Source organism: Mus musculus, chromosome 14, assembly GCF_000001635.26.
Source record: "Mus musculus strain C57BL/6J chromosome 14, GRCm38.p6 C57BL/6J".
In the NCBI taxonomy this organism is placed as follows: domain Eukaryota; kingdom Metazoa; phylum Chordata; class Mammalia; order Rodentia; family Muridae; genus Mus; species Mus musculus.
The window spans coordinates 56,573,412-56,599,664 of record NC_000080.6 but is presented as its reverse complement, the minus strand read 5'-3'; the positions used below and the strand labels follow the sequence as shown (position 1 = coordinate 56,599,664).

Below are 26,253 nucleotides of genomic sequence, written 5' to 3'. Positions count from 1 at the left end.
ATTAGCCGTAAGGCCTTTACTGGCTGAGCCATCATGGTGGCCCCTGCACTATTAATTAAAAAAACAAAAAGCAAAAAAACAAGGAAATGGGTGTGGTGATGCATACCTTTAATCCCAGCATCAGGGAAGCAGAGGTAGGCAGATTTCTGTGAGTCTGAGGCCAGCCTGGTCTACAAGGCAAGTCCTAGGCCAGCCAGAGCTACACAGTGAGATCCCATCTCAAGAAAACTTAACAGGAAAACAAAGCCTAAGAGACAGAGAGACAGCATCAGCAACAGCAGGCACTGCTGACGCGGCCTCTGAATGAGATGTTTCCTCCACAGTCTCGGGCATTTGAACACTTGGCCCAGTCAGCAGCACTGTTTGTGGAGGCTCAGGAGGGAGTGGCCTTGTTGGAGGAGCTGTGTGCTAGGGGCTGGTTTTGAAGTTTCAAACCTCAGGCCATTTCTAGTCCGCTCTATTCTGTGCTTGTAGTTCAAGATGTGAGCCCTCGGCTTAGTGCTCTGGAAGTCACGCCTCTGCTCCACCATCTGGTACTCTAACTCCCTGGAACCACAAGCCCCAAACACACAAACTCCTCCTTCTATCAGCTACCTTGGCTGTGGTGCTTTAGCAGCAACAGGAAAGCAAAGAACACTGCTGTCCGGGAGAAAGAACAAAACAGCAAAGGCCTGCTCCCCATGTGACCCACGTTAGTTGCATGTTCTGAGGCTAGCGCCCCCTGGTGGCCTTAAGGTCCCCATCTGTGCTATGAGATTTCCCTGTGGGGTGGGGTCTGAGAGTAGAGGTGGTAAGGGGCACTGGAAAAGATGCAGCTAGAAAACATGTAAAAGCTGAGGCAGGTTGGCAAGATGGCCCAGTGAGTAAAGGTCCTGCTACCAAGCCTGACGACCTGAGTTTGATCCGTGGGCTCCACTGGGTAGAAGGACAGACCTGACCCCATCGTGTTGTCATCTGACCTCCATGAATGCACTGTGGCATGCCCACGTCTCCCCACACACTAAATAAATAGATAAAAGTAATACAAAAAACAAAGGCTCTGAGCAAAAGAAAAACACTCAAGACTTCAAACATAATTGTCCCAAATGTTCACTACAGAAGCCATGCTTTTACAGTATGCAGTGGCAATGGCTGCTTTCAGTGATGCTTCAGTGGGCGAAAGAGCTCCTCACTAAAGAAAGAGAGGGAAGTTTGCAAGGAGCCCTCTGCGATGGGGGTTGGGACAGAAGACACTAACCTGAGTGAGTCGCTGAAGTAGATCCCGCTCCCGAGATTTCCAACATCTGTTCTCTGTACACCGCGGTCTTCAGCTACCTTAGGTAAGAGCAGCCCTCTGAAAGAGAAGGGGGGATTGTGATTTCCTGAAGGAAAGGACTCTGCCACACAGCCTTCAAACTCAGGGACCAACAGGAAATCCACTGTCTTTACAAACTTCAGGTCAGAGTTCAACTGGCCCTCCATACCTATAGTCAACCAACCATGGATTCAAAATACTCAGGAAAAAAAAACCCATCTCTACTGAATAGGTACAGATTTTCTTGTCATTGTTTTTTTTTTTTTAAGATTTATTTAATTATGCATATGAACACTCTAACTCCCTGTATATCTGCATGACAGAAGAAGGCATCAGATCCCATTATAGATGGTTGTGAGCCACAGTGTGGCTGCTGGATATTGAACTCAAGCTCTTAAGCACTGAGCCCCCTATCCAGCCCTTGTCATTAGTTTCTACACAACACTTCGCGTCAACAGTTTCCATAGCATTCATACTGTATTAGATACCATTAAATCACTTACATATGACTAGATTTGATGCTTTTAACTGAAAAGCCCATGTGGTTTGTTCATTTATTATGGTATTGTTTAGGATCAAAGACAAAAGTACACGAGAAAGGGGAACATTTCACATTCGTGAGTCTGAAAACTAAAAAGTAAAGACTGTGGCTCTTACCGGGACAAGATTCCAAGAATGTTCCGCACAGGAGATCCATGAAATAAGAGTCGCACGTTGCCCAGTTTGCTTAAAAACTCCGTAGCTTCATTCACTCTGCCAACTCTAAATATCTGCAAGATATCTACTGGTTGTTCACTGGAAGAATTAGGAGAAAAACATTGAGGTCACACAATTAGAAGAAAAATAAAAATCATCAATAGGAGAAATCTCAAGAAAACTCAGCTGTCTGTGGTTCAGTAGTTAAAGGTGCTTGCTGCTAAGTCTGCCACTAAGTCTTGGGGGCCATGTGATAAAAGGGAGAAGAACAATCCCCCCCCAAACCATTCTCTGATCCTTACATGCACACTGGGCAAATGTATGCATTTTCACTCTCACTCTCTCTCTCTCTCTCTCTCTCTCTCTCACACACACACACACACACACACACACACTTTCTGTTGCTGCCATGACCAAAAGCAAGAGGAAAGGGTTGTGTGTGTGTTTGGTTATAGGTTACAGTCCATGATGATGAAGGAAGGGAAGCAAAATTCAAGCAGGCATGAAACCTGGAGGTAGGAACAGAAGCAGAGACCACAGAGAAATGCTGCTCACTGGGAGGCATGGGACATTGGGACACTGTTGAGGGACACCATAGTCGGAAGCATCCTACTGTAACCTGACATTGATCATGGATAGGATATATATACAGAAATTAAGAATGTCCATCAAGGCTGTTCATGGTGGTGCACACTTGTCCTAGCAGTTAGGAAACAGGCAGGAGGATTGCACAAGTTCAAAGCCAGCATGGTCTACATAGTAAGTTCTAGGCTAGCCTGTGCTATCTAGGAAGACCCTATCTCAACTCACTCACCTGAAAAATAGGTGATTAACGATCAGGGCATTTAATCCAGAGAGCTGATCTACCAGCATATACGAGGTGAATCGTGAACAAAATAGGCTCCACGGTAGGGCTCTAAGTGGTTGTGTTATCTGTGGCAGTGACAGTGAGGGTGGCAGACATATCTGTCTTTGTAGTTTTACGTGGTTTCTAAACCTTCACAAAGTACATTTGTCTTAGCTGGACATGGTGTTCATGCCCATATTCCCAGCCCCCTGGAGGTTGAGACAGGAGGATCTCTCTAAGTAAGGTCAAGGCCATTCTGGGCTGAAGAATGAGACCCTGTCTCCAAACCAAACCAGATAGTCTTAGCTAAGAAAAACTACAAACCACAGGCTGTGGATGCAAATGCAACTCATATTTAGCGGCTTCTGTCTTGGTGTCACTTCTGTTGCCATTGTAAGTACCCTGACCAAGAGCACCTTAGGGAGGAGAGGGTTTGTTTGGTTTACAATTCCGACTACAGTCTATTACTGATGAGAAGTACAGGCAGAACTCAGAGCAGTGAGTCATACCACACCCACAACCAAGAGCCAGGAGAGAGAACGAAAGCACAGACCCTTACTTGTTTACTCTTTCTCTCAGCTAGACTCTTCCTCTCTTACACTATTCAGGACCCCAAACCAGGGAGTAGTGCTACCCAGTCTTCCTAGCTCAGTTAGCAATCAAGACAGTCCCCTACAGATACTCACAGGTGACAGGTTGTGTCAAGTCCTAGTCAAAAATGTCCAGCACAGGGCTGGCAGGCACTGACTGTGGCAATCTGAGTTCTATCTCTGAGACTTTTAAAATTGCATTTGTTGATTTGGTGTGTGTGTGTGTGTGTGGTGTGTGGGATGTGTGTGTGTGGTGTGGAATGTGTAGGATGTGTGTGTGTGTGTGTGTGGTGTGTGGAATGTGTGAGATGTGTGTGTGTGGTGTGTGGGATGTGTGTGTGTGGTGTGGAATGTGTAGGATGTATATGTGTGTGTGTGTGTGTGTGTGTGTGTGGTGTGTGGAATGTGTGAGATGTGTGTGTGTGATGTGTGTGATGTGTGTGTGTGTGTGTGTGATGTGTGTGGTATGTGTGTGAATGTGTGTACGTGCATGTACACACAGAAATGTGTGTATGTGCCCACAGGTGTCATGGCACTCCTGTGAAGATTAGAGAACAACTTCTGGGAGTTGGCTCTCTGTCTCCACCCTGGGGATCCTGAGGACGGAGCTCAGGTTGTTGGGATCAGTAGCAAGTGCTTTGACTCACTGCGACATCTCCTCAGTTCCTCAAGACTATGTAAACACAGAAAGTGACTCTCTTAGTTATCGTCTGCAGATGTCTTGTTAGAATGCAGACGATTACATTCTCTAACTGTCCGGATTGACTTGCCAACAGGATCTCAAGAGCACTGCATTTTTACATGAGACTTGCATCATGCTTACCTTCGATTATTCTGCAACACTTCTTTTCTAACCCTGGAAAATTCTTCAGTGTTCTGGTCAACATGTTCGATTTTGCATCGCAAAGCACGGTATTTGGCAAGAGATGGTGGGTTGGGTTTGGATAAATTAGTTTCACAAACATTCACCATGTCTCTTACCAGCTGTGGGTGGAATGATACAGAGATGTTAGAGATACCACCTATCCAAGCTAGTGTGTATATTAAATTAATATTTTCCAAAAAGATAAAAATTAGTTTTCTTTTTCACAGAGTTTTTGATTAATATCTTATGTTGGCAGTATACTAAACTGGATAAATGCTGCTCACATTGCTGTGCATGGTGGCTCACACCTATAACCTTTGCCCTAGGGAGAGGAGGCAGCAAGACTGTTCTAAGTTCAAGGTTAGCCTAGGTTATACAGTAAGTGCCAGGCCAGCCCAAGCTGCAGTGTAAGACTATGTCTCAAAGGTAAAAATACAGATTTAAACATCAGAAGGGTTGGCACAACACAATTTTCCTGGCTACTTGGGAGACAGAGGCAGGATTACTCAAGCCGAGGAGTTCAAGGCTAGCCTGGGATACATAGCCAAATCCCCAATATAGATAAAAGATAGATAGATAGATAGATAGATAGATAGATAGATAGATGATAGATAGTTAGATAAATAGATAGATAAGATAGGTAGGTAGATAGAAAGAATTACCTCACTGATAGCACAATAGAAATATACATTACTGTAGCAATTAAAATTTCTCACAAGTGTGTCAAAATACCTGACAAAGGCTCCTGGTTTAAGGGGGATACAGTCCACCATGGCAGAGGAGGTGTGGTGGCAGGACTGTGAGCCTCTGGTCACATCGTCTCTGCTGTCAGGAAGCAGAGGAAGACGAAACTCTGATGCTCAGCTCACTCTCTCCTTTTACTCAGTCTTGGACCCCAGCTCAGGCATCACCTCTTGTTTATTTATTTTTCTTTTTTTGAGATAGGGTTTCCCTATATAGCCCTGGCTGTCCTGGAACTCACTTTGTAGACCAGGATGGTCTGGAACTCAGAAATCTGCCTGCCTCTGCATCCCAAGTGCTGGGATTAAAGGCGTGCACCACCTCACCTGGCACACATTTTTTAAAAAGACTTAGACATTTCTTTTATTTTATATGTATGAATGTTTTCCCTGCATGTGTGTATATGGACTGTGCACATGTCTGGTACTGGTAGAGGTCAGAAGAGGACATGGATCCCCTGGAACTGGAGTTATGGGTGGGTGTGAGCCACCATGTGGGTGCTAGGGGCTGAACCTGGTCCTTGGCAAGAGCAACAGGTGCTTTTAATCACCAAGCCATCTCTACAGCCTGCACAGCCCCCACCCCTTTTTTGAGTTAGGGCTTCATGCAGTCCAGGATGGCTTAAGACTTGCTATGTAGTTGAGACTGCCCTTCAACTCTTGGTCCTTCTGCCTCTGCCTCCCATTCCTGCTGGGATTACAGGTGTACATAACCATACTTGGCTTTATTTGTGATATGTATCTTATTTTTTTATATTATTGTTACTATTATCAGTAATATTATTATTATATTTTTCTTTGTTTTTTTGAGACAGGGTCTTTGTACATAGCTCTGGCCATCTTTGAACTCACTATGTAGACCAGGCTGGCCTCAAATTCACAGGGATATGCCTGTTTCTGCTTCCTGAGTGCTGGGTTTAAAGCCGTGCCACCATGCTCAGCTTTATTTTATTTTTTAAAGATTTATTTTGTTTTATCTGTGTGAATATTTGCCCACATATGCATGTATGTATACCACATGCATAACTGGTGCCCACAGATCCCAGGGGAGGACACTGAGTCCCGTGGAACTGGAGTTACAGACAGGTGTGACCCACCTTGTGGGTGCCGGGAACTGAACTCAGCTGCTCTGCACCTGTGCCCATAACCACTGGGCCACCTCGCCAGCCCCAATTCACTGTATTTTAAAGGGATGACCCAGCCACACATTTGAAACTGAATTCTTTCCTCCATACCTGACAAAGGTCCTCTTTTTGAGCCAACAGCCTCAGGTTAACTTCCTCTGAGGCTGGATGCCTGTGAGGCAGCAAGCGGTAGAACTCGGCCATTGTCTTCTGCAGTTGTCCGGGCGAGTCTCCATTCTTCAGGGCTGTCTTCACCAGAAGGAGAATTCCCTCTGCTTTACTCACCTGTAGACACAAAGGCAAATACACGTCAGTTTGGGACTTGACGGAGTTTCTGAGGCTTACTCCCTAAGGGGGTGCTTCAGGGAAGTGGAGGAACCATTAGAAGGCTATTTCTTAAATAGCTCACTAAGTTTACCAAGAGTCGCTTCCATCTGTCTAAATGTAGGGTTATTGACTGGATCACAGACAATTTGTCAGTGGCCACAGCACTGAAGAAAAACGCAGCATCACATTTTTATACATGTGTGCACATGAACACATAGATACCCAAGAGGATGGGAATGCAAATGGAACTATAGTAGAAGTGCTCTTCACAGGGAATCATGGAGTGATGTCAGCATCAAGCCAGGGCCTTGTTCCTAATTATGAAAGTGCATTACGGACCTAATGGCAGGAAGTTTGTTTCTCCCTGGACCAATCAGCTTCACTCCTTAGAGGGACACTCCCAGTGTTATCTTCATATGGCTACTCAGTCATGTCCTGGTGTTCTAGAAGCAGGCCTGCCTTCCCTAAGACATTGAGAAGGCGAGAGGCTGAAGGAGATGCTGTGAAACAAGTCAGGACTTGGGTATTTAAGTGCCACTAACTCCTGTTCCTTGGCACCAAGGCTGAGGCTTATATTGGCCACCACTAAGAACTGACATGACAGGGACATCTGGTTCTTCAGGGACAGGGAAAGAACAGTGAGGGGTGGCCTTCAGAGCAGACCAGGCAGCACATGACTGTTAGCGTCCGTGCTGCCACCTACCCACCAGGGAGTAGGTTTGTTGAGGTGCTTCAGCGACACACTTGACTTACGTCATTCAGGCTCATGCTGTTCACTGGCTTGAGGAGCGTGTTCTCCAGGTGGCCCAGAGCTTCTGTCCAGATCACCTCCAGCAAATCGCTCACCTCCTGGCTCAGGGCGCCTGAACTAATGACCTCCTCCAAAAGCAACTGAAACACGAAGTGACAGAGAATCACTGCCAAGGAAAGTCCTCATGAGTGCTCTGTGTAAAACTGACACAGGAGCTGTTCAGGTGTAGGTCAATAGCGGAGCACTTGCCTAGTGTACCTGAGACCCTGGGTTCCATTTTCAACCTCGCAAGCAAGCAACCAAGCAACCAACTAATCAACTAACCAACCAACAAACCAACCAACTAAACACAACAGAATAGACCCAGAAACAAAGCATGAGAAAAAAAAATAGCCCAAGAGAGGCACCCACCCCCATAGACAGGCACTATGGCTAGGAATCTCTTGAGTGTCCCTCGAGATTCGAATGCTGGCAGCTTGGCCTCATTGTGGACCTTCAACCAGATGTCAGTGCCATGGGACTCAAGCCACCAGATGGGAGCCAAATAAATCTGATAAAAGTTTTTAGCCTTGTGTATCTTATGACAGCCACACAATAGACTCTAGGCTGCTGGTACACTCAGGCCTCATCTCTCCTCTGGGCTTCCTCGTCCTCGTCCCTCTGTGCCGCTTACCCCTGTAAGCACCCCCTCTCCAGTCACTTCCATCTTCCTCTCGTCTTTTCCTTCCCTCTGTGAGATGTGGGCCCATCAGTGGCATGAAGCACGTGCAGTGTGAGTTAAGGAGCCTGGAGTCAGCCAAGACTATAGGGACGTTGTTCAAAGCTGTGAGTTTGTGGCTGAGATAAATAATATATCTGTTGCTTGTCCTGCATCTCACTGGCCAGTGTCATGTCTTCAAGTTTAACTTTTTCTTAGATTTCATTTTCCTTTGCCAGATTTTGTTTTTATTATTTTTTTAAATAAAGGCAGTAGTACTTCCTTCTTTGAGACAGGGCTCCATGAAACCCCAGGCTGGCTTCAAAGATTCTATGTAACTTTGAATAAAGTTGAACCCCAGATCCTCTCAACTCAACCTTCAAAGCGCTTGGATTATAAATGTAAGCCACCATGACTGACCAAAAAAATTTTCTATTAAAAATATTGAAAGAAGACTAGAGAGACGGCTCAGTGGTTAAGAGCAAGCACTGCCCTTCGGGGGGACCTAGGTTAGATTCCCAGCACCTACACATCGGCTCACAACCATTTGTAACTCCAGTTCCAGAGAATGTGATGCCCTCTTTTGGCCCCTGTCAGTACACGTAATGCACAAACAGGCAAAACATCCATATGCATAAAATAACTAAAAAAATATATTCAAATTGCTGGGTATGGGAGCAAAGTATCCATACACGAAAAATAACTTTTGTTTTGGTTTGTTTTTCAACACAGGGTTTCTCTGTGTAGCCCTGCCTGTCCTGGAACTCACTCTGTAGACCAGGCTAGCCTTGAACTCAGAAATCCACTTGCCTCTGCCTCCCAAGTGCTGGGATTAAAGGCGTGCGCCACCACTGCCTGGCTTCACAAAAAAATAACTAAAAAATATATTCAAATTCCACAACACCCAAGAAACAGAGACAGGCGAATCTCTGAGAATTTAAGGCTAACCTGGTCTACATAATGAGTTCTAAGCTAGCCAGAGTTACATGGTAAGATCCTGCTTTTAAAAAAACTTGGAAAGAAAATAGTCAACCCCCTGGGTATGGTGGTGCCCATCTAGAATCTCGGCAGTTAGGCTGAAGCAGGGTGTTTGTCTGAGTTTGATGGCATCCTGGACTAAAATGAGAGAGTATCCAAAATAGAAAACCAAACCAAACAGCAATCACACAACAGACCTCCCCACCTCCGCCAGTGACACAATCATAGCAAAGCCAGCTTACCGCCTGCAGTTTCTCAGACGCTAACTGTGTTGCTTCGGCCGTAAAGTGTTCTTGGAGCAGAAATCCTTGTCTCTTCAGGTCTTCCACATAACTTTCATAATATTCAATTGCACCTTCAGAAGTTTGCTTTCCAGTGCTCTCTCTCCTGGTCTGGGAATTGCAGCACACAGAGAAGACACAGTTAACTTACTGACATGCTGATGTTCAGGGAATACCGACATCCTGTCATGAAGGTGTTCAGACTTTTCTTACGGGTTACTATGATGGCGTGAATGAAAATGTCTCCCACAGGCCCTGGCGGCAGAGGAAAAGATGGAGAAAGATGAACGGGAGAAGGAAGAAGAGGAAAAGATGGAAAGAGGAAAAGATGGAGGAGGAAGAGATGGAGAAAGATGAAGGGGAGGAGGAAGAAGAGGAAGAAGAGGAGGAGGAAGAAGAGGAAGAAGAGGAAGAAGAAGAGGAAAAGATGGAGGAGGAAGAGGAAGAGGAAGAGGAAGGAGGAGGGAAAGATAGAAGAGGAGACTCTTCACTACCTTTTGATCAGCCAGGAGGAAGTGTGCTGTTATCACAAAGGGGCAGCTCTCTGGGTCCTGGGAGCTCTGCAGCTCTACCACCACAGTCTCGGGGCCTCCTACCTGCAAAGCAGTGTACATTTTAGAAGCAGAGCTATGCAGACTAGGCACACTCCACAGCCGAAAAGGCTGCCGATATGCTGGAGCAGTGCATGCTCATCTGGAGAATATCTTAGAAAACACAGAGGTGGGGCTGGTGAGATGGCTCAGTGGGTAAGAGCACCCGACTGCTCTTCCGAAGGTCAGGAGTTCAAATCCCAGCAACCACATGGTGGCTCACAACCATCCATAAGGAGATCTGACTCCCTCTTCTGGAGTGTCTGAGGACACTCCAGACAGTGTACTTTAAATAAATAAATAAATAAATAAATAAATAAACAAACAAATCTTAAAAAAAGAAAAAAAGAAAAAAGAGGCATCAAGAGAGTAAAAATCACTTGACACTCTACCACAGCGATATAATCATTATCAATATTTTGGTGTATTCTTTTCTCTGTGTTTATAATATGCCACTTTTCACATTTTTCTTATCATAGAGGAAAATACCCCTTAAATTAATATATTTTACTTTAACATCTAGAAATATAAGTTGGATACCACTTCAAAGGCAAATATTGATTTTAATTTGTGTGACTGTCCAGTAAAATTTCCTGTTTTCCTTTAATGTAAAAGGAACAATTCAGCATGGCATAAATATTTGGTATCAATCTATCCTGTCCAAATATGAGAAACTGTAAATGACAGGGTACAGGTTCATCTCTAACGCCATGCTAACACTTTATATTGTTAAATATATGTTATGAGTGTCTAGATTGTAGCTTGCTTAGCATGCCTGAAGCCCTGATCCCAAGTGCTGCATAAAGTGGGTGTACACACTGCTATTCCAGCATCTGGGAGGCAGAGGCAGGAAGATCAGGAGTTCAAAGTCATTCTCCACTCGTAGTAAGTTCAAGGCTAGCCTGGGATACATGAGATCCTGTCTCAACAAAACAAAACAAAACAAAACAAAACAAAACAAAGCAAAGCAAAACAAAACAAAACAAAACAAAACAAAGCAAAGCAAAACAAAACAGAACAAAACAAGACCATATTATATTATGAGCATGAATTACTTTCATTAAGAACGCTAAAAGTTTGTTTTCCTTCTGTTAAAATTCACTTAGCTTTTGGGTGTTAGTTGAGAAGGGGGTTCCGTTGTGTAGCTAGGGCTGTCCTTGAACACAGGATCCTCTGGCTCAAACTCTTAAATGCTGGGACAACAGGCATGAGCCACCACACCAGGCAAACATTTAAACAAACATTTTCTGAATAACAAACCAACTCGTGCTACAGGATATTTAATATTCAGAATATGAACAATTAAAAAAAAAACAAGAAAATCACCAAAAAGGACATATTTTCAGAAATCATTCAGTTTCTTTTCTCTAAGTAGAAGCCAGGTTCTTACCTTTTCCAAGATGTTATATTTCACAACTTCAAAGTCTTGAAGAAAGGGGGGAATTTCAACATTCTCTGCAGAAACCCTGAAATTTGTATAATGAAACATTTATGATTGAAATGGAACCTTAGACCACACAGAACCTTCCAAGAGAGCCCCTAACTCCTAATGTACACACTGAGCCTCTGGTGCCCCCCCCCCAGGTTTTCTAAAACAACTGTGAGAACGAGCTGGATTCATCTGCTTAACTAACTTATTAATTTTATTTTCTGATTTTACAAATTTGGGGGTGAGTGTGAAAACTTAACTTAAGCACTCAGTAAGGGATGATCAGAGAAATCTCCACCCTCCTCTTTGTGGTTCCCAAGCGCTAATGCCCAGAACCTTGGGTGCACAGGGTGGCGAGGGCAGGGCAGATGCAGAAACACTGCCGCCTTCTCTGGTCATTGCACTTGGTAGAGGCTCTGGCTCCTGGCAATGGCATCAGTACTTTCTGGGCTATATCAAGTCCTTTTACAATATAAAGAAGCCCAACGTGCCATCTGTCCTTTGCTTGTTTGGTTTGGTTTTAGTGGTAGCTCAGCCCTACCTTAGCCTCCCAAGTGCTGGCTTACAAACACACATCCCACCCACCCTTGCATCATTTGCAGTTTTAATACTATGATTGAAGCTAATAAGGTGTTTTGCTTACTCAGTGACTTCGGTGTTTTCCTTCTCTGGGGTGTTGTCTGAAGGCAGATATTCTGATTGCACTTCTGGAATTAAAAGAACTTGCTGATCCAAAGATTCAAAGGCTTATAATTAATTACTGTTAAGCTAACTGCTAATTTTGTTTTTTGTTTCTTGGTTTTTCAAGACAAGTTTTCTATGTATATCTTTGGCTGCCCTAGAACTCACTGTGTAGACCAGGCTGTCCTGGAACCCAGAAATCTGCCTGCCTCCCAAGTACTGGGATTAAAGGTGTACACCAATACAGCCAGGCTTGTTATGATTCTTAAATATAGATATTTGCTATATAATTTCCCTCCCCTTTATTGTTCTGGGGAATCAAACTTGGGGTCTTATGCATTCTCGATAAACACTCACCACTCAGCCACACTCTCAGCCCCAGCTCTGGTTTTGTGTTTTTTGTTGTTGTTTTCTATTTTTTAAATTCTTTTTGTAAGACCATCACTTTCTTATTTATTTATTTATTTATTTATTTATTTATTATTTAAACGTATTTACATTTCAAGTGTTATCCCCTTACCCAGCTCCCCCCCCCCCCCCCACTTCAGGGAACCCCTTATCCCATTCCCCGTTGCCCTGCTTCTGTGAGGGTGTTCTTCCACCCACCCACCCACTCCTGCCTCCAAGGCCTTGATTCCCCTACACTGGGGCATCTATCAAGCCTTCAAAGGACCAAGGGCCTTTCCTCCCATTGATGCCTGACAAAGCCATCCTCTGCTACATATGTGGCTGGAGCCATGTGTGCTCCTTGGTTGGTGTCTTAGTCCCTGGGAGCTCTGAGGGGGTCTGATTGGTTGATATTGTTGTCCTTCCTATGGGGTTGCAAACCCCTTCATCTCCTTCAGTCCTTTCTCTAACTCTCCACTGGGGACCCCACACTCAGTGCAATGGTTGGCTGCGAGCATCTGCCTCTGTATTTGTAAGGATCTGGCAGGACCTCTCAGGAGACTGCTATATTAGGCTCCTTTCAGGAAGCAATTCTTAGCGTCCACAATAGTGTCCGAGTTTGGTGACTGCATCTGGGATGAATCTCCAGGTGGGACAGTCTCTGGATGGCCTTTCCTTCAGTTTCTGCTTTGCACTTTGTCTCCATATTTGCTCCCGTGAGGATTTGGTTCCCTTTTCTAAGATGGATGGAAGCACCCACACTTTGGCCTTTCTTCTTCTGAAGAGCTTCATGTGGTCTGTGAATTGTATCTTGGGTATTCCGAACTAATCAGTGAGTGCATACCATGTGTATTCTTTTGTGATTGGGTTACCTTACTCAGGATATTTTCTAGGTCCATCCATTTGCCTAAGAATTTCATGAATTTATCATTTTTAATAGCTGAGGGTTTCAGCACGTTGCCCAAGGTGGCCATACACTCCTAGGCTCTAGTGGATCTCCTGCACCATCTTACCAGCCCAGTAATAACTTTTTTTTAAAAAATGAAATATTATTCTATTCCCAGTTTAAACTATACACAGAGGTAGGGGCTGCTCAGCTAAGTAAAACATTTAATTGGAGGCATGAGGACCTGAGTTTCACGCCCCGCACCCAAGTACAAAGTTGAATTTGGCTAGGCAATCTTGTAATCCCAGTGCTGGGGAGGTGGAAGTTCCTTGACAGCCATTTTTGGCTAATCCGTGAGCTCCATGCTACTGAGAAGCCCTATCAGAAAGGAGGTAGACAGCATTCCACAGGATGATACCCAAGGTTGACCTCTGACCTCCACAAGTGTACCATGGGGCATGCAACCACACACATAAGCAAAATAAATAAATTACAATGTAATATTTTTCAAAATTGTATATCAAATATTCTGAAACCATGAGAGTCTCCAGGTCATTTTGGGTCTGATCAGAGAAGAAACATCTCGATCTGCCGTCATCCTTCAGGATTTTGTTTGTTTCTGAGGTAGAATGAAACATAATAAATTTGTAGTCTTTCAGGGCATTTTTTTCCCCTGTAACACCTCTGACATGTCAGAATGTCTACCACAGAATGTATGACACAGTAAGTGCTTGGCAGGACGCACTCACCAGACCTGCTCCTTTCAGCTGGTGGTGCTGCTGGAGCCGGCGACAGAGGATCATAATTCCTCACATCCAGGAGTCTCCTCTGTCTCACAGAGTCCTGGATGAATGCTGGGTTGGCAATCTGCACATCGTTCTTTTGGATGGAGTTCAGATGACACCGACTCAGGACGTCAGCACTGTCTACGATGACATGTGTGCACTGCGGATAAACAAACAAACAGGCTGTTCCATTCACTCCTCCAAGTTCTAGATCAGACCTAAGGCTGTGACATGCCTTAGGCTGTGCTTCTAGGAAGCACTCTACCACTGAGCTAATCCCCTGTCCTAAGCCACAGCTATTTGACTAGGCATCTGGGTGGTCTACATCACAGGCTGCTTCCAAGTTCTCCATGCTGTGAACAGTATCCTGTACATCTTTACATACTTGTCTGTTACTGCTTTAGTCAAGGGAGGGAGAAACAAAAGGTATTTATTTTGTTATTTTGTATTTGTATTTAGTTTTTGAAAAGCTGGGGGTGCACACACGTGTGCATGTGTGTGGCATGGTCGTTTGTCTGTGTGAGTGTGGGACAGAAGCCACACTGTGCATGAGGAAGTCGGAGGGCAGCCGTGGAGTTCGTCTTCACCATCTACCTTGTTTGGCATAGGGTCTCTTCCTTGTTACTCGCCAGAGATGTGACAAGAGGTTCCAGGGATCCCTCTGTTTCTACCTCCTGTTTCACTGTGGGGGCTCAGGGATTTCAGACCATGTTTCCTCATTTACATGGGTTCTGGGCATCCGAACTCAGGTCTTCACGATGGTATGGCCAGCACTTTACCCACTGAGCATTCACCCAGCCTCCATTTTTATATAGTGTGACTAAAGAGTGCATGCACGTTATGGGCATTTATAAAGCAGTGATAGGTATTTGTTCATCCTCCCTGCTCCCAGGGTCCTCCCCCAGAGGTGCTACTGGGATCTGCTCCTCATAGAACTTTCTAGAGCTCTTCTTTATAAACAGCAGGTATCTCTCTATTTCTATCTGACCTTGCTTTTCCACTTAAAAAGCTTATCTTTAAGATCATTTCATTTCAATATATATACACACATACACACAGTGAGCCGGATGACTACTGGCCAGTGACAGTATGCTTTTTGCAAATAGGTACAATGTGACTTTTCTCTTCTGAGAGGTGGTGCTGTTCTGAAATTCTGTTTACAACTATGGCTAAAACCCAAAGATCAGAGTCACAAGGTAGAGACAATGTTACAAAACGCCCAGAGTAGAGAAGTCTGGGCTGGGCTGGGCTGGGCTCTGGCATCTGCTTCTTCTGGTCTTCTTCTCCCCAAGGGTGTGTGTCCCTGTGACTTCAGCCTTCTCACACTGTCTCCTGCCCAGTCTTCTCTGCTTCCTCTCTAGCCGTGAGCACTGTTCCCTGAACACATCCTATTAATCAGAGAGTAACAGCGAGATTTGGAAATACCTGAGGGTTTAATAAAAAGGAAAACTTTCCGCCATTTTCCTTAATATCAGTTTGCAGCTTTTTCTTCTGCTGACGAGGTAAGTACTTGACCTTCAAGCAGAATATACAATTTGCAAAGATTCCTAAAGTCATCCTGAAAGAAAAAAAAATAGTTTTGAGTCATAGGCTTGTTGTTGTAATTATTTGATGTTTAAGCTTCGTATATGTGTATATAAAATACATTAAACATAATCACTCTCATATTCCTATTCCCTTTTTGTCCCGATAGACAGTCTTATTTCTATATACATGAACATACATATATTACATACATACACATACGTGTGTGATCTTATGTATTTATATGAAATTTAGAAAACACAAATGAGAGAAAACATATTTATCTTTCAGAGGTTGGTTTAGTCCAGTTGCATCCACTTTGGGGCAAGGCAAGCACATGCTCTAGTATTGGGCCACATCTGAAGCTCCGGGATAAATATTATGAGTACATTTTAAATGCACTTCTTTCCATACCTTTGTGTATAATGCCGAGGTTGGAGGCTGAGGGCTCAAACATTCTGCCATTGAGACCTTTGTAGGGCTAATCTCTTTGCTTTTGAGTTATTTTTCCATCTAGGAAATATTTTTAAAACTTTTATTTATGTGTATATGTATTCGCGGGATAGGTATGCGCATACGAGTGCAGTTGCCCTTGGAGGTCAGAGATGTTACATCCAAGGACAACTGGAGTTACAGGCATTTGTGAGGCCCCTGTCATTGGAGATATGAAATTAAATTGTGTCTTCTATAAAAGGTACATTCCTAACTGTGAAGCCATTGCTCCAGTTCCCTAAAATGCTTTTTATTTGTATATTTTAATTATGTATTATAATTTAATTATGCATTTTAATGGGTTTCATTATGACATTTCCCCAAGTCAGTCAGTCAGTCTGTCTGTCTGTCTGTCTGTCTGTCTGTCTCTCTCTCTCTCACACACACACACTTTTTTTTTTCCTTTTTTTCGAGACAGGGTTTCTCTGTGTAGCTCTGGCTGTCCTGGAACTCACTTTGTAGACCAGGCTGGCCTCAAACTCAGAAATCTGCCTGCCTCTGCCTCCCAAGTGCTGGGATTAAAGGCATGTGCCACCACCGCCTGGCTAACACACACACACACACACACACACACACACAAGTTTTGAAACAGAGTTTTTTTCTCATGAAGCCCTGGCTGGCCTGTTATACTATAATGCACATGGCGCTGATAGGGAACTGTGTGTCCATCTGAGCAGTGCCAGGCCCTGTTCCCTGCCCCCTTCTCTGCCTCCTGCCACAAATCAAGGACCTGCCTGCAGGTTCTTGCTGTGCACTTCTCCCAGACCAGGCTGGCCCCAAACTCAGAAACCCTCCTGCCTCTGCCTCCCTAGTGCTGGACTAAAGGCGTGCTGCGCCACCACGCCCGGCTTGATTTTAGTTTTTATGGCTGACCTATGACTAAGAATTCTTTCTACATGTACCTAATGCACGTTAATGAAATGTAATGGCTCTGTGCTGCCTGACACATAGGCCCAAACCAGGAATTCAATCTTTATTCTTGGCTTAATTCAGAAACTTGGCAGTCTCTTTGGGAATTCGATAATGGACAGGCATCTAAAGCTGTCTTCTATGTCATCTCTAGGTGGACTGTAATATAGGCAGCCTCTCATTTCAAGGGTCAGTTTTGCCCCTCTGGTCATGTGACTGATGATGGTGGAGCTCTGTTTCATATTGTCTCTTCTTCCCTGTGTGGCAGGGGAGGGCTCACATACACCAAGGTCACTGGGTCTCACATTCCTCCTGATGTGCCCTTTCCCTTTCCGTGACATCTAAATTGAAGGCTGACTCAGAACAAACAACGGGCAGTGAGTGTGTGCAGCTTCCTTCCTTCACAACGAAGAACAGGCGTGTTGCTATAATATAGAATATGAAGGGCGCCATCAGAAATATGACTGCTTTCAGTTAGGATCATACCTGTGGCTCAGGAACATGAAAGCATTTTCTCTCTTCTTCCCTGCTCCCTTCCTTCTTCCTTTCTTTTTTCCTCCTTTGTTTTCATTTTTCTTTCCTTCTCTCTCTCTTTTTTTCTTGAAATGCTAGCACTCCACCCCAGCGCTTGTACTTAAAGCCTTTCTCACTGCATCCACAGAACAGAAGCTTTCACTTCTAAAGTAAAAATTAAATGACATGAGGCTCAAGGGTTGGCTTGTGACAACCATCAACACAGTATACACTGCTTCCCATCTGCCAAAAAGCTATGGAGGCCATTTGTCAAAGATCCGATCAGCTGTGTCTTTGTCTGCCAGGCCCCATTAGTCAGTGGCTCTCATGGATGTGGCCCTGTGTTTCACAAAGGAATAAATAGGCCAGTCTGCTACCTGCTCAGAGAGTAGTGATGCTGGAGAAGTATGAACTAGGGACCTCTCCTGGCACTGTCCCCTTCTAAACTACCTTCGATTGCTTAGCTGGAACAAGGAAAAGAGGTGGGTTCTCTCTGCCAAAAGGAGCCCTAAGTAGGAGTGGCTTGAGAGCAGGCCTTGCGGGATATACCTAAAAACTAGTAAGGCTTACTCAGTTAGCTGAAATCATAGGATATGCAATGAACTTCCCTCCAAGTCTGTGGGGATGACAGGAAAAAGCTCAGCTCTTGACCTTTGAAGGTCACCTTGCCAAGGCAGGATCTGGTTTAAGAGCCATGCTAAACGATGTCAAACACAGTTTCTTCTTTTTTTTTTTCTGTTAATGCTATAATAGCTTTGATCAAGGGGTTCCTTGGGGAAAGCAATTTCTCTAGCCTGGATGGAGACCTAATGTTCCCAGCTACTCAAAACATAAGAGTTAATCCAGTTGGGCCTGTCAATCACCTGGCTGATGTAACCGGGGAACTGCTGCATGTCAGAGAGTGTGAATCTAACCTGTCACAGTCCGAAACCCTGAGGAGGAAGTTCTGCAGAACAGCAGGGGTGGGTGTTGACAAGGGGAAACGTGTATGTTCTTGCCCTGGGGTTGGATATCCCTGAGCCTGAGGATAGTGTGTGACTCAGCCTCTGGGGTCACCTCTCCGCCCTTCACAGCTAGCATTGAGAACAACAAGGTGATTAATAGTCTTGAAAGTACTAAAACAGGTCCTCCACCTGAATAGATCTCAGTGGCTACCCGTATGCCACTTGGGGGACATTTTCAAGTTAGCCCCTGAGTACGGAACTGGGGAACTTCAAGAGGGTGAGATCCCCTGCCCCACCCACAGACTGCAAAGCTAAGCAAGAGCAGCAGAAGCCCCTGGTACGCAGAGAAGCTACCGATGGGAAGGTCAGTCTGTGGGATGCTGGACACTGTGGGGTGCTGGACACTCGTGCAGTACAGGGTCAATGAAAGAGAACTGTCACAGTCCTCCAGTCCCCTACACTCCCAAGTACAGGGAAGTCTCAGTTCAAAGAACAACCACAAGATGTATGTTGCCAATTCAATCAACTGCACCCAAACTTGTAGCTGATCAATCAGTCGGAAAATCAATACCCCATTCTGTTATTCTCTCCTTAAATTTAGAAACACCCCTTGCGGTTTGGCCCATGCCCCCATACACTCTTTCCCAATCACAGAATTCCAAGGCACAAACATCCATCCCCACTTGTGGTTTTTTCCTTTATAAACCTGTATCTTTGTCAGGGTTTCTATTCTTGCATAAACATCATGACCAAGAAGCAGTTGGGAGGAAAAGGTTAATTCAGCTTATACTTCCATACTGCTGTTCATCACCGAGGAAGTCAGGACTGGAACTCAAGCAGGTCAGGAAGCAGGAGCTGATGCAGAGGCCATGGAGGGATGTTCTTTATTGGCTTGCTTCCCCTGGCTTGCTCAGCCTGCTCTCTTATAGAATCAAGACTACCAGCCCAGAGATGGTCCCACCCACAAGGGGCCTTTCCCTCTTGATCACTAATTGAGAAAATAAATGCCTTACAGTTGGATCTCATGGAGGCATTTCCTCAACTGAAGCTCCTTTTTCTGTGATAACTCCAGCTGTGTCAAGTTGACACAAAACTAGCCAGTACAACGTGGATACCCTGTTTCACCATCGCTCTCCTACCCTGCTGTATCAAGGTGGATCGAGGTCACAAATAAACCCTCATGTGTTTGCATCGGATCCTGGGTCCTTGGTGGTCTTCTTGGGGGTCTTACAAATCAGGCATATCAGTCAACACCAACATAAACATGGGGAGGGTCCTGAAGTCCAACTGCCTTCCCTGATACACAGCAGGCAGTGTCCAGTTTTCTTTTTTTAAGATTTATTTATTTCATGTGTGTACCTGAGTGTACATAAGTGCCCAGTGTATGTGCTGTGACCATGGAGACCAGAAAATGGGTGTCAGATCCCCTACAGCTGGGGTTACAGGTGGCTGTGAGCCATCTGAAATGGTGCTGGGGACCAATCTCAGCCCTTGACAAGGAAGGTAAGCCCTCTTTGACTGAGCCACCACTCCAGCCTGTCTCCAGGTTTCAAAGACCCAGAAAGAGGCTGCTTCCACACTTCATCTTTCATCCTTCTCCTCCTTTGTGTGTGTGTGTGTGTGTGTGTGCTCTGCCTTACTTTCCCACTACATTTTAAGGGATATTTTCATGTTTATCATATGAGAAATACTCCCAAATGGATATGATATTATGTTTTTATTCATCTAGTTTTATTTATAGTTGTTTTTGTCATCATGAGCAAAATCTTTTTTGTCTTCCTTGTTGTTTTTTTTTTTAATTTTTTTATTTTTCATTTCTCATTCTCTACCCCAGGCTGGCCTTGAACTCATGAGATTGCATACCTTCCCGAGTGCTGGGATTACAGGTGTGAACTACTACGCTCAGCTTTTCTTTCTTTCTCCACACGTTCCTCCACTGTTAGACGTTCTTAGTGTTTTTACTGTTTTATTGTCTAGAAAGTTCACTTGTAACAGAAAATCCCCCAGATCTAGAGAAAGAAAACAGACAGCCAAGTACAAGAGGCACTTAGAATTACAGACAGACAAGGCTGCTGAGGGTACTTTCCGTGACGTGGGCTAGGTAAGAGGTCAAAAGGGCACGGGAAGAATGGAATGGAATGTCAGGGAGAGGACCAACTGGCCTACAGAGACATGGAGTGACGTCGCCTCGGGCCCTCATCATCCAGTAAAAGCCTGGAAAGGACAGATTGCACAGTAATTGCTGAAAGTACATAACTAACCAGGATTATTGTATCCAGCAAGTATGCTTTAAATTTGATTGTGAAATAAGGGCACTTTAAGAAAAGCACAACACAAGGCAGTCCATGGCCAGTAAGCCAGCGCTGTGTGATACTGTCTTCTGGTGTGCAGGCAGACGTACATGCAGACAAAGTACCCATATACATAAATATTTTTTTAAAATATGTTTAATAAAAGAAAAAGAAGAAGTCAGTGCAATCTGAAGTTTAAACACCTAACGACTTACCCCCAACTTCTTAGAAAAGCAAGAAAAATCTGAAAGCAAAAACAGTAGTGGAGCAGAAGTGAATGAAATGGAGGTAAAGGAGCAAGACATGGGAACAGCCAACCAAAAAGCTGGTTCTCGGACAAGATAAGCAAGACTGACAAAGGCCTAGTCAAGACGACCAAGGTGAAGAGAGAGGGGCTGAGGTGTCACTCTGTTTGCAGAGTGCTTAGCAGAGTGCTGGGCTTGCCCCTCAGTGTCAGCTAAAACTGGTCATGGTGGCGCATGTCTACGGTGGAGGTAGAGGGGTCAGATGGTCAGGGTTATCCTCAGCTATATAGTAAATCTGAGACCAGCCTGGGTTACATAAGGCCATAGAGAGAGAATGGAGACAGACAGACAGACAGACATAGAGATGTAGGTAGATAGATATGGATAGAAAGCACCAAGTTAAGAAATTGGAGATGGAAACGGGATAGTATAATATCTTGAAATAAAATACAGAGCATCTTAGGCAATACTTTAACTTGTATTACAACAAAACAAAACAGTCCCTAGAAAATCTGGAAGAAATGAATACATTCCGAGATCTACTTAACTGACCAGAATTAAATCAAGAAGACATAAACAATGTAAGCAGATGCAATAGGCAGTTAAGTTGAAATAGTAATAAAATGTGCCCACTAAGTCTCACACAGTATGGGATGGTTCACAGCCATATTCTCCCATATTCTCCCATGCTGTTAAGAGGAAGGCGACACCAGCACTTCTCAGAATGCTCTACAAAGTAGAAAGGGAAGGGACACTACCACACTTATCCTACAAAGCCACAGCACAGCAAACCAGAGAGGACACAACAGCCCAAATTCTCCAACAACCACTAAATTTCTAAAGAATATTGTAAATCCATTTCAAGAACACTGTGATAAAGTTAGTTTCATCTCAGGAATGTAAGATTGGCTCAACACATCCACACCTATGAATATAGTACAAGGGCTGAAGAGATGTAATGACAAAAATCACATGACCACATCTGTAGACACATTAAAGGCCTTTGGCAAAGTCCAACATCCTTCATGACAAAGCCCCTGCAGAACTAGAGACAGAAGAAATGCATACCTCAATGTTTTAAGAGCTAAATACGGCAAGCCTGTAGCCAACATCACACTACATGGGGAATTTCCTCTAAAGTTAGAAAGGAGACAAGGGTGGCCATTCTCCACTCTTTTGAATATGGTGCTAGAAGTCTTACTGGACTAGTAAGAGAGAAAATAAGAGAAACAGACATGGGAAAGGGAACGGCCAACTCACCCCTATTTCTGCATGACACGATGCAATCCTCAAAAGATCCTAAAGACCCCACCAGACACTATGTGTTGCTGGGTTTTAGTGAATTTGTTTGGTTTGCTTTACATTTTTTTTAGCCTTGGCTAGCCTAGAACTTGCTATGTAGACCAGGTTGGGCTCGATCTCAGAGTTCTTTCTCACCCGAGTCTTAGGCTTGAAGGTGTGTACCACTACACCTCACCGGCCTGGTATAATGTTGAGATCCAATCTGTACCTGCTGGCCTAGAGCTCACTGTGAAGCTCAGGTCTCAAACTCATGGTGATCCTCCTGTTGTAGCCTCCAGAGTGTTAGGATTACTGGGGTGTGCCCCCATGACTGGCTTCTACCAGAAAATCCTTAGACTTGAAAAACACTTTTAGAAAAGTAGCAGAAAAAAACCAACAAACAAAACATAGGCATCCTTTCACTGAACCAAATACAAACGTGTCAAAAAGACCTGAAGGGAAAAAAGTCATTTCCAATAGCTTTTAAATATCAAACTCGAGCCTGGTGGTGGTGGTGGTGGTGGTGGTGGTGGTGCACGCCTTTGGTTCCAGCACTCAGGAGGCAGAGGCAAGCTGATCTCTGAGCTTGAGGCCAGCCTGGTCTATAGAAAAAGTTCTTGAGCAGCCAGGACTATACAGAGAAGCCCTGTCTCGAAAAAACAAAACAAAACAAAAAACTGCACAGTGGAGAGAGAAGGCTGCCTCGCTAGGGAGTGAACACCCACGTTTCTTCCTTTCAGCGTGTCGTAGGGGAGCCCATCACAAGCCGTCTTCCTATTGGCTGCCCTGAGACAGATCCCAGCTTTGATCCTGTTGTTACTCTTCCTTACCTCATCTCACTGCTTACAGTCAAACATGAAAGTCAGGGCATGAACCCCTGACAGGAACGTGGAAGCCGGTGGTTCTCAATCTTGACCCCTTTGACAGTGGGTTTAAGACTATAGGAAACACAGATATTTTTACTTACTATTCATAACAGTAGCACAATTTAAGGAACTGACTGGATTAAAGGCTGTGATTGGCATGTAAAGTGAGTAGATTAATTAGTGGTCAAGGAAGAACGCAGTTTACTGGCTTGCTTTCTGTTTCTGCTCACCTCATACAATCCAGGACCACCTGCCCAGAAGCGGTGCCTACAGTGGGCTAAGCTCTCTTCCTTCAGTTAGCAATCAAGAAAATGCTCTGCAGACACACCCCAGAGGTCAATTTGACGGAGGCGATTTCTCAATTGAGGTTCATTTTTTTCCAGGTGCGTCAATTTAACAACCAAGAATAGCCATAGCACCGGAAGTACCTTTAGTAGGACAGAGGCATAAATCCAACCTAAGGACAAATCTACGTGGGGCGGATTTCCTGGCCTTCCCCTTTTTCATTAACATAAATTGTAACTGCCATAGGTAAGGCCTAGACAGACTAAGAATTTCTCTATTCCCAGTCTTGGCTAAAACTGCAAATTAACTCACCCCATCTTTTTTACTTATTTTTTGTCTTAATAGGACCCGGAGCTTAGTCAGATTCGGCTAAATTTCAACTCCAGACCTCAATGAGTTATTTTCTTCTACCAAAAGTTTCCTCAACTTTCAGAAAGTAAAGAAATGTTGCGTTCTGTTGCAGTTATTTTCCCAAAACAGCAGTGGGTCTGATGGCGCAGTCAACATTGACCTCCCCTCCCCTGGCACTCCCCTCCTAGGGCCGCTGACCCTGAGCCAGGCCTCAGAAGGTCAAGACCACCAGAGACTACCGGGGACCCTCGGGCTGTCAGACAGCCTCCTGGGGTACCCACGCACCTGCTCGGAGATCCCGCCTGGCCCTTCCTGGTGTCGGATGGTCCCCTCCTCCGTGCTCCGCAGCCAGCGTTCCAGCCTTGGTGCTTCCGCTCCAGGCGCAGCCGGGTTAGGTGGGGCGCGGCGGGGCGGGACCGTGGCTGCGGCTCCTGAACACCGGACCTACGCCCCTTAGAGGGATGTCCTGCGACTGTCCAGCTGGGGAGAAGGCGTGGCCTCAGCTTTCCAGATCAGCCTAGCGTTCAGGACTTTCACTTTCTTTTTCAGAGTGTAAATTGCCAGTAGGAGTAAACCCAAAATTCGAATCTGGGAGACTTGATGGATGGGGACTTTTGACAGAGAAATGATTACGGATTGGGGTTAAATAGGGTGCTGGAATCCCAGGGCAGGTAAGAAACAAATTTCCCAAAGGGGCATCAGAGAGAATTTAGGACTGAAGAGCTAGGTCATTGGTAGAAAGCTTGGCTAACATTTGTGGGCCCCTGGGTTCGATTTTCAGCAGCAACAGTGGAAGAAAATGAGAACTTCTGAGTTTGAAGCGCACAATAGCATCCATCACTAATTGGAGACGCTCAAACGATGGGTCTAGGGCTAGACAGCTCAGCTGGTTATTTGCTTCACATGTGTGGGCCCTGGGCGCTAGAATCAGAAATGTACTGAGTAGGGACTGATTTAGAAATAATTCCATTAATAATTTCAGAATATGATGAATGAAACGAGACTATAAGGTCTAGACTAGAGAATTGAATGTAAAAGGTGAATTTTGGTGACATGATTTATTGGGTGCTGTCCTCAGGTGCCAAATGATCTGGAACTTATTATGTGTACTAGGCTAGGTAGCCAGTGAGCACTAAGGATCTACCAGTCTCTTCCTCCCAGCACTGGGGTTACAAGCACATACCATTATGTGTGGCTTTATATGTATATTATATGGCTTTATATATAGTATATATAATATACTATATTTGTTTGCATGCATACACATATGTGTGCTTATGATTTCTCTTCTTCTTTGACATGACTGGGTATAGGACTCATGTCATCAGGCTTGTAGGGCAAATACTTTACCCACTGAGCCACCTAGCCAGCTTCCAGCTTTTTCCTTTTTAAAATGGTGGGGGGGTGTGTTACACTCCGGTCTTTATGCTTACCAGGCAAGCACTCTAGGGACTGAGCCACCTCCCCCTCCCTAGAAACGTCTTTACTGGACTGAGGATATGCTTCAGCAGGTTAAAGTGCTGTGTGAAGCCCTGGGTTCAGTCCCTAATACTGTATTAAAAACAGGGTTGGTGGTATATGTGTGTAGTCCCTACAGACTGGAGGTACAGACAGGAGGATCAGAAGTCAAAGATCTTTAGTGAGTTCTTAAAAAGCAAAGCAGAAAAGGAGACATTTTTACTGTACTACTAGTTTCTTGTCTTATTGCTCTGATAGAAGCAGCTTTTGGAAGGAGAGGGTGTGCTGGCTTACAGTCCTAGGGTGTACAGTCTTTCATGGCAGGGAAGGTCTGACTGCAGGAGCAGGAGGTGTCTGATCGCATCTTGCCCACAGTCAGAGGGTAATAAGTGAAATGATGAGTATTGTCTGCTTTCCCTTTAATTCCATTCAGGTCCTTAGCCCATGGGATGATGCCACTCATGGTTTTGGCACAGCTTATCAATGGGGGTGGGGGTGGGGTCACACAGTCAACAGTTGAATAATGTGCTGTGTGCTACTTATTTTAATTTTATTCTCCCCCCGCCCCAGGATAGAATTTCTCTGTATCACAGTCCTGGGTGTCTTGGAACTCACTCTGTAAACCAGAGTGGCCTCAACTCACAGAGATCTTTCTGCCTTTTTGAGACAGGGCCTTTCTATATAGTCCAGGCTGCTCTTCAGCTCTAAGTAGCTAGTTCAAGGCTCTTCCTCTGCCCAAGTGATTGGATCATTATACTCTACTTTTAAAATATAGGTATGTAGGTTCCAGGTGATAACTTCCATATTAAATCTTTTTTAAAGATTTATTTATTATTATATGTAAGTACACTGTAGCTGTCTTCAGACACCCCAGAAGAGGGCATCAGATCTCATTACAGATGGTTGTTGCTGGTATTTGAACTCAGGACCTTCAGAAGGGCAGTCAGTGCTCTTAACCGCTGAGCCATCTCTCCAGCCCTTTATTAAAATCTTAATAGCTACTTTAAACTTGAATGTGGAGACATGCTTTGTGGCACATACTTTGGGAAGTGAAGGCAAGAAAACTAGGAGAGAGAGAGAGAGAAAGGGAGAGAGAGAGAGAGAGAGAGAGAGAGAGAGAGAGAGAAAGGATGAGTGTGATAAAAT

General features: G+C 44.6%; 2 protein-coding genes across 5 annotated transcripts in view; one reads left to right on the top strand and one right to left on the bottom strand.

Moving 5' to 3' along the window:
• The window catches only part of Parp4 (poly (ADP-ribose) polymerase family, member 4), an 84,180-nt gene extending 60,134 nt beyond the window's left edge, over positions 1 to 24,046 (bottom strand). Inside the window, exons 1-12 of one of the 2 annotated variants that reach the window (XR_383191.1) lie at positions 23,935 to 24,018; positions 15,374 to 15,506; positions 13,913 to 14,108; positions 11,853 to 11,916; positions 11,171 to 11,246; positions 9,685 to 9,786; positions 9,152 to 9,301; positions 7,237 to 7,374; positions 6,268 to 6,441; positions 4,251 to 4,411; positions 1,952 to 2,089; positions 1,238 to 1,333 (exon numbers count right to left, since the gene is read on the bottom strand). Coding sequence is in view for 1 of the 2 variants with exons in the window: in NM_001145978.2 (NP_001139450.2) it covers positions 1,238 to 1,333; positions 1,952 to 2,089; positions 4,251 to 4,411; positions 6,268 to 6,441; positions 7,237 to 7,374; positions 9,152 to 9,301; positions 9,685 to 9,786; positions 11,171 to 11,246; positions 11,853 to 11,916; positions 13,913 to 14,108; positions 15,374 to 15,505 (1,427 nt within the window). In the remaining variant the exon portion in view is untranslated. Of the gene's footprint in view, positions 1 to 1,237; positions 1,334 to 1,951; positions 2,090 to 4,250; positions 4,412 to 6,267; positions 6,442 to 7,236; positions 7,375 to 9,151; positions 9,302 to 9,684; positions 9,787 to 11,170; positions 11,247 to 11,852; positions 11,917 to 13,912; positions 14,109 to 15,373; positions 15,507 to 23,934 lie in introns of both variants that reach the window. The other variant, NM_001145978.2, reaches the window with a different exon arrangement.
• A 129-nt stretch (positions 24,047 to 24,175) lies between these two features.
• Cenpj (centromere protein J) overlaps positions 24,176 to 26,253 on the top strand; it is a 48,729-nt gene continuing 46,651 nt past the window's right edge. For 2 of the 3 annotated variants that reach the window (XM_006518847.3, XM_006518849.3), the window contains exon 1: positions 24,179 to 24,320. The gene's annotated coding sequence lies outside the window, so the exon portion shown is untranslated. Of the gene's footprint in view, positions 24,321 to 26,253 lie in introns of all 3 variants that reach the window. The other variant, XM_006518851.4, reaches the window with a different exon arrangement.